The 15058-nt window shown below is 30.3% G+C and overlaps 1 protein-coding gene across 1 annotated transcript; it reads left to right on the forward strand.

The window, feature by feature from the left end:
• Window positions 1-2809: 2809 nt before the first annotated feature.
• LOC112506656 (epidermis-specific secreted glycoprotein EP1-like) lies at window positions 2810-4276 on the forward strand. The gene has a single exon (XM_025110869.1). It carries the CDS (start codon window positions 2811-2813, stop codon window positions 4122-4124), a length of 1314 nt encoding a protein of 437 aa, XP_024966637.1. The 5' UTR covers window position 2810; the 3' UTR covers window positions 4125-4276.
• The last annotated feature ends 10782 nt before the right edge of the window (window positions 4277-15058 follow it).

Genomic DNA, 15058 nt, shown 5'->3' on the forward strand with positions numbered 1-15058 from the left:
TAATATCTATTGCATAATTAAAATTAATTTTAACAAATCTTAAATAATCTTAATTACTGTAAATTAAAGTTTTTGAATAATGAATAGTTAATATTTATTTATAATTAATAACAATTAATATTATTTAGGGTTATAATCTAAAAAAGTGTCGAAAAGCTCCTCACATACTACTCCGAGTAGGTTATCGATAAACTAGCTTATGTGCATCCAAATATTGGTGGTACTCATTAAGAGTACTGGTTTTGGTTGTACGAGTGGTATGTGATAGAAATTGCACACAGTATTTCAAGTGTTTGGAAAAGTTTGTCATATATGTGTATCAGTCAAAAATGTGATCTTCGGTGGAACCCAAAAGTCAAGTTTTCGTATTTTGAAATATATAAATTGAAAGCAACGTCGACGAAAACGACACGGGATTTTTCTATTTGAGAAGTAACATCAAGACTATGTCGAGTAAGGGATTTACTTCAATCATTACAAATAAAACAGGACTCAAAAGCATATACTTGGCATATAAATTTATTATTTTAAATTTTTTATATGTAAATTAATTATGATAAAACATATTATATATCTCACCGACAAATAATTGATTAATGAATAAGAAATAATTGACATTTCTTCTATTTCATGACATATTCCATGATTATCGTTTTTCATACAGTAAATAATACTTTCAATAATCTTCTTTCAAACCCGTCAATCCACCAATTAAGAGGATTAAAATTGGGTTAGGTCTAGCTTAACCCGTCCAACCCACTGCAAATTTTATTTATATACATGATATAAGAAATAAAAAAATCATTTAGACGATTTTACAGCTTAAAGTGTGTGTGTGTGTGTATATATATATATATATATATATATATATATATGGGAGCCGCCAGTTGCCATTTCCGACCACAACTTTTACTCACGCGCCATCCACCCGCTGTTATCAGATCAATCACATCAACTCAAGTTAATCTACCATCAAGTATTTCAATCCGATGTTGTAAAAAATTTAAATTATAGGTATTGTATTATTTGAACTCAACTCAACCTAATGAATTCGATAACATTTTTCTTTTTAAATTTAATATCTATATTAGACAATTACACTATCATATACCTTTTTTATATACACATATTTTTAATTTATTCTCCATCTTTATATAATTCATTCTTATATATGTTTAGAAACTGTGAACATATATATGCAAATGTGATATATGTAAGATTTAAGAAGTATAAATAAGTTATATCAAATGGTTGACGATGAAAAAGAATTTATGAGTAGAAAACTAACATATTAAAGGTTAGAAAAATATTTGAATATAGCAAAGTATCAACCCGACTAACCCGTACGGTTTGGGTTAGTTTGGGTTGCATTTTGGTTTGGATTGAGTTAGGTTAATAATCAATCATCATATAGACATATAAAATGATCAAAAATGACATTTTGAAAAATAATCAATTACAAATATTTTGTACTATAATTTAAAAAAAAATTCTAATAATATAATTAAAAACAAATTGCTAATAAATAAAATACAAACAAGATAATAAAGAAAAATTAAATAATATGACAGGTTAATACAAATTTTAGATTATGATCAAGTACACGAGGGGAKATGGGCCAACGAAGCAAAGCGAATGCGAGACCAAATGCAGCAAGGATTGTAAGTGTATGGGGTATTTCTATCATACGGATCGATCAAGGTGTTGGATCGCTTACGATTTGAANTATATATATATATATATATATTAAAACAAGATTTTAGATTAAAAGTTATGTAGAATATGTTAAAACAAGATTTTAAGTAGCATGAGACGTGGCGTCACAGTGAAATTAGGCCATAAACCAATGACAAGACCACATATTATGAAAACGTGACTTATAGCGGGAAAATATGTATGTATGTGTGTGTGTATATATATATACATATATATATATAATTAGACACATGTATTCTACTGTTGTTACTCAATAACTTTAACGATATTGAACAAGTTAAAATCATATAAGAATACCAAAATAATATATTGATATTATATATACAAAAGTTTAGAATATATATTAAAAACTATAAATTAAAACACGAAAAATATATAAAAATATATTATAAAAAGACTTATAAAAACATGACTAGGAGGGAGACTTAATTTATCATCAAAGACAAGGCTAATAAGAATACGCACAACTTGAGGTCTTTTTAAACATTACTTAATAATAATTTTAATTATAATAATAAAAAACCATAAAATACGACCTCAAGAATAAACTTTACTATAATGAATTTAAAAAAAATACTTTCCATAAATAGCTTTTTGTTTTTATATTGCATAACCCATGTGATAATATTCAATAATTAAAAGGTCATATATCCAACCTGGATTACTCCTTTATTTTTCTACTTATTATACAAATATATTATTGTTTTATAATAAAGATATTTGTGCAATACAACAAAATAAATTTCGATTTTAATATTTAGTTTTTATTTTTTGTCTTTATCAATGTAATACGATTTTATGTGAGAGTTCATACATAAAAATAATTTTTAAAAGTTTTTGACAAATAATTTATAATATAATATAGATATATGGATGTTTCGGAAATATGGATGTATTGTTCCAAAGGGGCCGCCCATTATGTAAAGATCCAAATTAATAAATAAAATATAAAAATAAATTGAATTTATGATGCCCCTTAGTTGTACTGTACAAGTGGATAATGCATGAGTTATCCTTTTATGACCTTATCCCATTCCCACCTCTATCTCTATATATATATCGCTTCTGTGAAGCTCTCCAACTCACCACCGAATATGGCTTCCATTTCACTTCTCTTCTTCATCTCCTTCCAACTTCTTTGTTCCATCTCTCGAGCTGTTGTACCTGCTTCAGACACATTCACTTACGTAAACGAAGGTGAATTCGGAGAATATATAGTCGAGTACGATGCCAATTATCGAGCTCTTTCCCCTTTTAGTAACCCTTTCCAACTTTGTTTCTATAACACCACCCCTAATGCATTCACTCTAGCTCTACGTATGGGTACTGTCCGATCCGAATCCCTCATGCGTTGGGTTTGGGAAGCTAACCGTGGCAACCCAGTTCGTGAAAACGCCACCCTCACCTTCGGCACCGACGGAAACCTGGTTCTGGCTGATGCCGACGGCAAGGTTGCATGGCAGACTAACACCGCCAACAAGGGTGTCGTTGGTTTTCAGCTGCTTCCAACTGGTAACATGGTTCTTCATGATGGGAAGGGTAATTTCATATGGCAAAGTTTTGATTCACCAACCGACACTCTYTTGGTGGGTCAATATCTCCGAGCCGGTGGTCCAAGTAAGCTTGTGAGTCGGAGTTCGGAGGTGAACAACGTCGATGGAGCATACAGCTTGGTGATGRAGCCCAAAGGGTTAGCCATGTATTAYAAGAGCCCKAACKCGSCTCGTCCAATGSTGTAYTGGACATCTWCCGAATGGTTCACCATTGATAAGGGTAGTTTAACCAATTTRACTCTCACTTCCGAGCCAGATACYGATGAGGGTTTTCTKTATTACTTGACRTTTCAGTACTTTATGACAAACCCATCATCCAATTCAAATCGAAACATGGCGTTTTCRCGATACAATAACACCTTATCGTACCTMCGATTGGGGATAGATGGAAACCTTAGATTCTTGACGTWTAACCCYAACGTGSAAGGTGTTTCTTGGGAAGTTATATACACGTTTTTCGATAGGCGTTCYATGGAAGGCGAGTGCCAGTTACCGGAAAGATGTGGGAAGTTTGGTSTYTGTGAGGATAGCCAGTGTGTGGCTTGCCCAACACCAAATGGGCTAAGTGGGTGGAGTAAAGATTGCGAKTCSMAAAAGGTGACATCTTGCAAGAGTGGTGAGTTTGGGTACTATAAGCTCGAAGGRGTTGACCATTTTATGATCAAGTACACGAGGGGAGATGGGCCAACGAAGCAAACCGACTGCGAGACCAAATGCAGCAAGGATTGTAAGTGTATGGGGTATTTCTATCATACGGATCGATCAAGGTGTTGGATCGCGTACGATTTGAAAACATTAACAAGAGTTGGGAACTCGACGAATTTGGCCTACATCAAAACATCCAAAAAGTATTAGACATGTGGATTTATTGTTATGAGGATGGTGTTGTGTTTGATGTGATTTGTAATAAGTATCTATCAATCTGTGAAAGATATGATGAGATTTGGATAATTGTATTTTAAAATAATTATAAAATGATTTATAATCGAAATCCAGGAAATGAAAGCAACCCCAGCCACTGCCATTGGAACTTAAACGGGAATAAATTAAATATGCCCAATGATATGGATCATGGGAAGCCATCGGTTGCCGTTTGCGACCACGACTCTGACTCGCCACCGTATCATATTTTGCTTTGAATATATATATATAAACATCCACAATATGCATTTATATTAAGTGTGAGTGGATCGTTCAACACCTACAGCACAAACCTGTTTTTGACTGTAAATTATGGATGTTGTAGAGCTTCTCGTAGAAATAAAAAAACTTAAAAATTTAAGAGAAATTAATAAAAATAAGATCTAAGTTTTCTATTTTGTTTTGAATAATTAAATTTCTGAACATTTTTTTAACCCAAAAAAGACTATGTTACCGGTTAAAAAGGGTTTAAAGTAAAATGAAACTAAAAATTTGTTTTATCTTTCCAAAACACTATGTCTTTAAAATCACTTGTACAGAACGGCATCGCTCCCTCTAGTCCACTCCTTGTCCCATTATTATCCATTCTTCATACCATCTATTGCTACAAAAGTACAAATGGCTCATGTCATTGATCTCCCTCTTTTTGATTTATTTTTCTTTTTGTATTTCCGTTTATCTTCTTTTACAATCAAAGATAGGGAGATGTTCGCAAGGCCAACAGTGGTAGTGGACTGTGATAGAGAACAAACGACGATGAGGAGATGAGAGGTGTTGAGAGGTTTGAATAACGTAGGATTTGGGAACAGTAAAATTAATATAGGTTTTTTTTTACTTTAAAACATGTTTAGTTCGGGTTTCATGTAGCTTATTTGGGATAACAAGATTTAAGTAGAGGTTTTTTTAAAATAAATAAATCTTTATAATTATGAAACAAGGAATATACCCTTTCTTTCTCGATATATTAATAAAAATATGAAGAAAAAAATCATTTTCATTGAAGACATTATTTGTTTTAGATTTTAAAAAGACAAATTACAACCACAAGGATGGTGCTTGATTGGTTTGAGCTTGTCTCCAAATATCAAAAATACCAGGAGGTCCTAGGTTCAAATCCAAGAAGGAATAAAAATCTCCTTCTGGTTACAAAGGTTCAAATGCGGTGACTTCGGGTTATCTGCAAAGTAGATGGTCTCCTTGGGATTAGTCGACTCGAATAGCAGGTTGGATATCCAGGTTAATAAAAAAAAAAGACAAATTACATGTGTTTGTTTGTTATGACTTGTGACTTGTGAGAGTTATGGTCCTTGTAACGTGGGCCTGGGCTTTATTAACAAAACAACTCTCAAAGGCTCATGACAGAGGGCAAATCGGTGAATTCGCACTCCTCCTCTGATCAGAATTGAGTAGGTTGTCTTCACTTGCAAACATGATCCTCAGCCCTTGGCGGAAAGGCATGACACGTGGCATCACTTAGATATTTACGTGTGTTGTCAAAGTCAAAAATATTGGAGCTTGACGTATTTATTGGTTTAAGTGTATCACATTGTTTTGATGATTGTAAATCAACCATATATTGCTTTCTACTATTTTACTTGATGTAAATTATATTATATATTGTAATTATCCCATGATTTTTTTATCAGAATCTTATCATGTCTCCGATCGTTTAATCTAACTGATTCAATCATCTTGCTTGACTCGAAGTGTCAACTGTGATAGCAATGTGATACCCAATCATCTTACTCGACTCAAAGTGTTAACTGTGATAGCAATGTGATTATCAATCAACTTCTACATATCGATTCGAAACATTAATTGTGATAATCAATCAACTTCTACTAATCGATTCATCAGCTCTAACAACAATGTAATACAGATTCAATATTTGTAATCCAAATGTGATAATTGTGGTGACACTTGTGATAAGAATGGTGTTATTACAAAGGTGTGATAGCAATGTGATACACAGTCATCTTCTGCTAATCGATTTGTTAATTATGATCAATGTGATAGCCACTCAACTTCTCGTACTCGATGTGTTAACTGCGATAGCAATGTGATAAATATGAAACTAAAAAATTAATTAATTACCTTAATCTAAAATCCTAATTAGCTAATTTAATTTAATACTTTATAACTGTATACTTTAATGTAATTATGTAAAAAGATCCAATTGCATCTCGAAACCAATTTAACGCACATTAGACGGTTTGTGTAAGAGTTCATGGATTTTTAAGATGTTTATTATCGATTTTAAAAATAAAATAATATTATGAAATCGTGATATTAAAGTTATAAATCACGAGTGGAATAATAACATACTTTTCAACATTCAAATAAATATTATGTTTCGTCATCAATTTTATCAACCAAATCTATTAAAGACAATATACGGTGATTCCTCTAACTTCGTTAGCAGGGACAGACCTATGTACAGTATATCTGAGTGAACTCCCATACACCCGCTCAACTTACTTTCACAAGCAGAATTTTTTTTGGATATGAAACGTGCACTGTTAAACTTTGAGGGGTGCTTCGGGATATAAGAAGATATTAGAAACATCAACAAAAAAAAAACGAAAGAAATACCTCAAAATCAACGGAAATTTGAAAAAATCTCTCGAAATCAAACCGAACCAAAAACAACGTTGTTTTTAAATCTTAAACCGAAGCTCTTTTAAGTCATTGTTTGCCTCTAACTAGAGTGATGCTTATATGTGATATACAGATGCTTGGTATACCTAGGGCTTTAAACGAATCGAGTCGAGTAGTAGTTATTGGAGCGTGGCCCGAAAAAATGATATCAAGCTCAAGCTCGATTAACTCGTTTATTTACTCAAGCTCGGTGATTTTTATATTTTGATTATATAATTTGTAAACATATAAATTTGTTTTCCCTCGAAAAAGTATATGCTCGAATGGCTCTCTCGACTCAACTCATAAAGTGTAATCGAACTTTCGAACGAGTTAAGTCGAACGTTGGTGTTTTGGAGTTGGGGTTGAAATCGAGTCGACTCAGTGACTGTTCAAATCTGATCTAGAAGGTTTGACGGTGTGTAATGGTTCCCTTAGAAAAAGGCAAGATGCATATGGTTCAATGGCACGAAAGTCTTACGTGATTGGTGAGAGACTAAAACATTAACTTTGTAAAAGTATCATTCCACTTATAGTTTAAATATTCTTGAAAATATAACAATTTAAAAAATGAATTTTTAATTTTTTTATATAATCTATAAAAATTAATAGTTTATATAATCACAAAACATATAAATATTTAATATATATATATATATATATATATATATATGGTTCAAATACTAACCCAATATTTTGTGCAAACTTTGCTAACCCACATCAACCAATAATGTTGCATCTTTGGGTTTGGTTAAAATGTAACTTACATATTAATGATAAGGGTATTTAGGTCATTAGTCATTCTTATGTAACTCCCAAATATTTTAATTGGGAGTTACAAATCCTACAATATCTCAAATTGATCTTCATCTAATAATGACATGAAGATTCAAATATGTTCATCTTATTGACAACTAATTCACATATAAAACCACCTACAACGAACATCATGCACGAACAGATATAAAGTACAGGTATCGGTTTTATCTGCACAAYCCCTGTTTTTGTTAATGTGCATGTCTCATCGTCGTGCATGTGTATCACTACGAGCATGCATCAAGGTTGAAGAACATGATCATATGACCAACATATATCGATTATAGTGTTCATTAGGTTCACACGGTGTAGCTAATGTTCATATATCTAGGGTTCACACGGTGTAGCTAATGTTCATATATCTAGGGTTCACACCATAGGGTTCACATGAATGTTCATACCTTGATATAGGCACGAAGATGAACGATTGTTCATACACATATTAATTAATACAAATTTTTGACCAATTTATCCTTTGAACAATTGTTCATACACATATTAATTAATATATTAATTAAATTATTGTTTATTTAATCTCATTTAATAATAACCGTTAGATGAGAAAATGAACGATTAAGATGGGTTAGCATAGTTTGCACAAAATATTGGGTTAGTATTTAAACCAGCCCCTATATATATATATATATATAATAAAAAAGTAAATTCTTAATGGAATCCATGTAACCACTTGCACCGACCATTGAAGTTAGGTGATAAGGCATGTGACTTTTCATAATTAATATTTTATAGCGTATCACTTCATCTCTCTCTTTCTTCCTTTTTCTCTCTCACACACGTATACATATACTAGTAATATATCCGCTACAATGTAATAGATATAAATTATTATGTAAATCAGTAATAAAAAAGTGCAATAATTTGTAATCAGATGTATGTTCTCTGGTTAAAAGTTAAATGCAAGTGGAAATATTTATGTCAAGTTAGAATGTTCCCAACCCTTATGTCGCGATGAAGCACCACATCAATTGTCAGAGTATTGTCTTTAATTGGAGGTCTTGTCAAACACCGATATTACTGAAACCCACAATCATTAACCTTGTGGGATAACCATAACTCTCAACGATCATGCACTTTTGACTAATTTACTTCTAAAACTATAATTACAATTCGTTTGATACATATGAAACTGAAAAAATGGTATTGTAAACCTGGTTCAATCATTGTCAGAACCAGTCCAAAGCGAAGTTCTATGTAACCGTGATCCAATTCAACAAGCCAACCTCAATTCACTTTAGAGCCAGCTTTATATGTAATTCCTGAAATCGTCACTTTTCACACAAAGACCTTATGCATATGTATATGTATGTACACCTGATCTAATTAAACAGCCAATAAGCACCAATATAAAAAAAAAGTCTACTAATTAACTTGAAGTATGAAAATGTTTTTAAAAATGTCTCATATTTGACTTAATTTGGTAAGACAAAAAGTAGTTACAAGTTTATTAACTTGTACCATTTGATATATTAGTGTCTTGTAAACTATTCATGTATTTAAAAAATAACTATCGACACTAAAATGAAAATAAACATAGAAGGGGGGTTAAAATGGCATGTTTTGAAACTATTGTGCCATTGTGTAACTTCCTCATACGTTATATTTTCTACTTGTCGGTCACTAGAGATTTAAGATTAGAGTATTTGCAAAACTAACCTTTCACTATTCATTTTGTTATGTCTTTTTAAACACCCAATAATTGATTTAACAATTTGGTAGCAAGCATGATTGATGATCTCATGCTACTTCATTTATCGTATTTTATCGATTTTAACAATAATTGTTTCACATAAACATTTAATAACTATATAAATATAACACAATAGTACTGGTTCTTGTAGAAATACAGTTAGTATCGTATGCATGGATTTCTACGAGGATCAAAAACTAAAAGATTTATTAGGCTGATTGGCTAAGCGGTCAAAGCAGGTGATCGGAGGGTCTTTTGTATGTTCTGATTGTCTTTCTTGTTGATGCCTTGTTGGGAGATCGTCTCTTGGGTCCTTTGCTCGGGATTCTACATGTTGTGATCGGGTTCCTTAACCTTTGGTTGCAATTTGTGTTCTTTTTACTGTCATCTTGTTTTCTTGATCTTTGCTTTTCGTGTGGGTTTCCTGCATTTTTCTGAGGAAATTAATTAAAATAGTCATTTTGACCATATGGTTTAACTTCTTAGCCATTTTCTCTCCAAATATTACCAAAATGTCACTCGGGGTGCAAGCGGCAAATCTGTATTTTACGGAGGGGTCAAAGTGTATTCTGAACCAGGTTCGCAAAATACAGAGACCAACTCTGTAAATTTGGACTAGGTCTGCAAAAATATGCAACTGCGGATGTGTTTTTCCAAATTTATAATTTGGTTCCTTAACTTTACTTGACTTGGTTCAGAAACTTCTTTTTTCTACACTTTGACCCCTCCTTAAAATACAGATCTATCACATGCAAATTGAATGACATTTTGATAATGTTAAGAGAGAAATGGTTAAGAGTGAACCCGAAAGCCGAAAATGCTTATTTTAATTAATTTCCCTTTTTTTTTGCCTTTTGATCTTGTTTCCGCATCTTGCGGACCACTCTCTTCATGTTTCTGTTTTAGTTGTTTAATAAAATTAATTTTTGTTGCTGCTAAAAAATACTGTAAATTTATTTTTGTTGTTTATTTTAATTTTATATTTACATACAAAGGTATACAAAACCATTTGTTTCTAATTTGTTTAATTTAAATCAAATTAACCAATAAAAAATAAAAAATAACAAGTTGATAGATAAAATATTCACAGTGTAACTTTTATCTATTGTAGTTTGATTCAAATAAATGAAATTCAATAATTTTAAAAAAAATAATAATAATATATTATTTCAATATAATATTAAAAAATAACAAATAAGTGTACTATTAGTGGAATGCATGAACCACCAAGGAGTTAGGTGATAAGCCATGTGAGCTGTGATAATTAATAAGTACTCTCCACCAATAAATTATAGCTTATCAAGTGACCCACACTTGGTCAAATCATCACAATAATAATTAATATTATAAGATATAAAAATAAAAAAATAATTCCATTATAAATAATAAAGACCGCCATTTACATCCTCTTTTGTTACATAATTAAGTTAATTCATACATTAAAAATACAAAAAAATATGTATTAATGTTGATGTATGTGAGAAAGAAATTTATAGGTACGGGTGCATTTAACACATCCCTAAACAATATGAATTATCATATATAAAGAAATTTTTTGTGATGTTTCAGAAAATAAAAGTAACAAAAATAATATTTTTGTTATTTTTTCAGACATCAGTTCTAAAATACAAACAAAATACTGGTAAATAGTAACTGGGATGACATATATAGTAACCAACGTAGGAAACAGTAATTGACCATCTAAATATGAAACAAGTAGTGGTCTTGATTGGTTTGAGCTTGGCTCCAAATATCAAAAGTACCAGGAGGTCTCAGGTTCAAATCTAAAGAGGAATAAAAATCACCTTATGACCACGGAGATTCAAATATGGTGACTCCAGGCTATCTGCCAAGCAGGTGGTCGTCCTGGGATTAGTCGGCTCGCATAGCGGGTTGGATATCCAGGTTAATAAAAAAAAAGTAGTGGTCTTGAGTCTCCAAAAGGAAAAACAGACAAACCATTAGAATATTGTTTTTTCTGTAAAGAAAAAGAACGAGAGACCGTTGACTTGTGAAATGGTGGTCATGTATTTGCCTTCCGTAACTGTAAACGAATATCCAACAATCAGTTGGAATCCGAAAGAGGATATTCAAGCTTCACAACTAACGTGTCGTGGAAATCAAACATTAATGAGAAAAGTCAATAAGTCATGACTTTGACTTGTATTACTGAAAAAAAAAATACAAATACAAATATATAATTTTAGATTAATTTTCCATTTTCCTGTTTTTTATAATTTGAAAACTAAAAAAAGCACTATCAAATGGAGGTTAAAAAAAGGGGGTAAAATGTAATATTTTAATGTTAATTACAGAATTTTCATAAAGGACCTTCAATTATTCACTTATTTACGTCTTTTAAAAGAATGAATGATTGATTTGACAATTTGGTTAGTAGGCGTAATCGATGACCTCATGCAACTTCATGAATTACATTTTGGGGTTTTTAAGGAAATAAGAGCTCAATTATTGAGGGATGTAATGGAAGAACAAAAGTCAACTTTTTAGAGCTCTTCGTTTATAAAGTCAACCTACATTATAAGGGTAATTTTGTAATAGTAGCATTTTCGATATATATTCTAAAAAAATTTAGTGGTTTTCAATGATTTTGGTGTTAAAAATCTCGATAATAAGTTGTTTATTGTAATGATAGAAAAAGAACAATAAAATCAAATCATCTTTAACATAATAATTATTATTTTTAATTTAAATACATCATATCATAAAACCATATCTTATTTTATCCGCTCTAAATAAAATAAGATATCATTTTATGATTTGATTTATTTAAATTAAATTTTAATTACATTAAAACATTACAACCATATATTTTTTCACTGTTACAATAAAACTACAAAATTAAATCTATTTAATATAACTAGATCTATCCATGACCAGGATGCAGCTTGGGTGAAATTAAGTAGAGGTCCATATAATTAATTTTCAAAAAAATATAAACATATCAAATCACACAATAAAATCGTATTTTATTTATTTTGGTATATATATATATATATATATATATATATATATTTGTGTTTAAAAGTATTATTTTCGCTTTATATAGGAAAAAGATAAGAGAATAAGAAAAAAAAAGCTAAAATAACTCTTAATTTAACGGAGTTAACATAACCATTAGTTAGAGGGACTATGATCAAAACAAATTGAATACCACAATAACCAAATCCATGATAACATACCATATGAACCCTAGTAAATAAAATATCAAACAACACGGACCAAATCCACAATTCAGTCTATAATTAATGTTGAAATCTCTAAAATTATGAATCACTTGGAATTAAATATAACATTTTTTTAGAAATTTTGACATCTTGTTCTCTTTTTTAAAGAAATTTTAAAAAATCTATTTAGATATATTTTAAATAAAATTATTGAAAATAATCGCATAGCATGACAACATATACACACACATATACATATATATATATATATATAATATTTTTAGTTAATGGTTGATCATTAATATAATAATAAATAATGAGTGTCAAGTAGTGATTGTAACATGGACTCAAATAATATGTTATAGAAAAAGAGAATAATTGTATTGATAATAAATAATCTATTTTTATTTAATTTCTATTTTATAAAATTATTTCAAAAAACAAATTAAAGGGTATTATAAGCTTATATGCACAATGCAATACAATAGAACATAAAATCTGATTATAAATTGAAGATTGTTGTTTGATTTTTGTTCATCTCATTAAAGAATGTTAAAAAAAAAAACTATTAAGGCATCCCATGTGCCTTGCACATGAGGGTAAAGTTGCCATTTTACTTGTTTACTTATTTTTCTTTAATCTTCTCCCTACACACTTAATGGTTGTTTGCTAGCTACTGAATGTTTTGATACAGAATGATTAAGCAGTCATAATGCTTAAGAGACTCTGTATGATATAATCTGTATGATATAATGCATTATGAAATATGATTGTTTGTTAACTCTTTTGAATGGACAGTTTGTATGACAACAAATTATTTTAACCATTTGTATGATTTACTTCTGAATGAAATATAATTATTTGATAAATATATAAATGAAACAACTACTTTATAAATATAACAACATACTCAATAATACTAGTTCAAAACAACGTTCTATATTAATCAAAACAAGCATAATAATACTTGTTCAAGTTATAGAATAAATAAAAACATGACAATTAAAAATCCATATTGGACAATTTGAAATTTTAACTGTGAATTACTAAAGACGCATAAATCAACAAAAATGCACAAAAATCCACAAGTTCATTTCAATGGATGAAGTCACAAAACCCACAAGGGTGGTGCTGATGCCTGATTGGTTTGAGCTTGACTCTAAGGATCAAAAGTGCCTGAAGATCCTAGATTCATATCTAAGGAGGAACAAAAATCTTCTTCTGGCCACGGAGGTTCAAATGCGGTGACTCTGAGCTACTTGCAAAGCAAATGGTTGCACTGGGATTAGTCGGCTCGCATAGGTTGGATATCCAGGTTAATAGAAAAACATAGATTACAAACGGGTGTTTACTTGTAACTTAATGAGCTTACGAGGTAAGTGATGATGATTACTCTTATCCATAGATATTTTAAAGAACACTATAGATATAGGTTTAAAATATATATTTAAATACCCGAGTGTTAAAAGTGATGTAAGTGACACTTGACTTGTTTTCGAAAATATCACTTCTTAAAATAAATAATTTTTTTATGTATTTATTTAACCAAATATTCAAAACAAAACTTAAAAACACTATCAATTATTTGAATAAAATCAATTAAAAACGAAATAATATTAATAAAATAATTATTAAATTATTTATATATGCAGGGGAGAAGCAAGAAGGGAACATTAAAGACCATGTTTGGTGCATCTAGATCTCTTGGAATCATGTGAAATGTTAAATAACTTATCTACTTGGTAATATTTGTAATTTTCAAGACTAAATTACAAATTTAGTCCCTGTGATTATGTAAAAGTTTGGATTGGATCCCTCTAACCAATTAATTACATAAATGGTCATTGTGGTTTTATTTTTATTTTGGATTAGGTTACTGCCTTGAACTCTGTTAACTTAGCTCTGTTAAGTAAGTTAAGAGTCTATTAATCATTTTATATTTTCTTTTAAAAAATAAAAAAATTATATAAATAAAATGCTAGTTGTACAACTCTTTTGAATAGCCGGTGAGTTCACCAACCACTTTCCTCCATTAATGTTCAATACGGGGATTAATTCAATGCATCAAGAGGTGACGATCATTTCTTACTTTACTTATCTTAACTTTTTTTCTCACTGGAACCCAACCATATGTATATAACTAGTTGTGTACCCGCGCAATGCGGCGGGAGCCATGAATTTTAACAATTTTGAAGTTCCACTGGTTTACACTTGGTCTTTACATATTAATACAATTTGAATAAATAAGAGTTATGGTTCCAATTACAGACTATCGATGAAAAAAATTATATGACAATTTAAAATTCAATATATTTAAAATCCAACATATTTAAACGACTCCACAAATGTGTTCGATTTACACCAAGAGCAAAGAACCAAGAAACTTGAGTTTTAAGATAAACACTCAAAACCAACAAAGCAAACTACAAATTTGACAGATCATAAGCCATGAAAAGACTAAAAAAAATGAGTTTTAGAATGAAATTATAACTGCTTACCCTATTTTTTGTCCAGAAACCCTA

Source organism: Cynara cardunculus (genome assembly GCF_001531365.2).
Source record: "Cynara cardunculus var. scolymus isolate 2C chromosome LG 2, CcrdV1, whole genome shotgun sequence".
In the NCBI taxonomy this organism is placed as follows: Eukaryota; Viridiplantae; Streptophyta; class Magnoliopsida; order Asterales; family Asteraceae; genus Cynara; species Cynara cardunculus.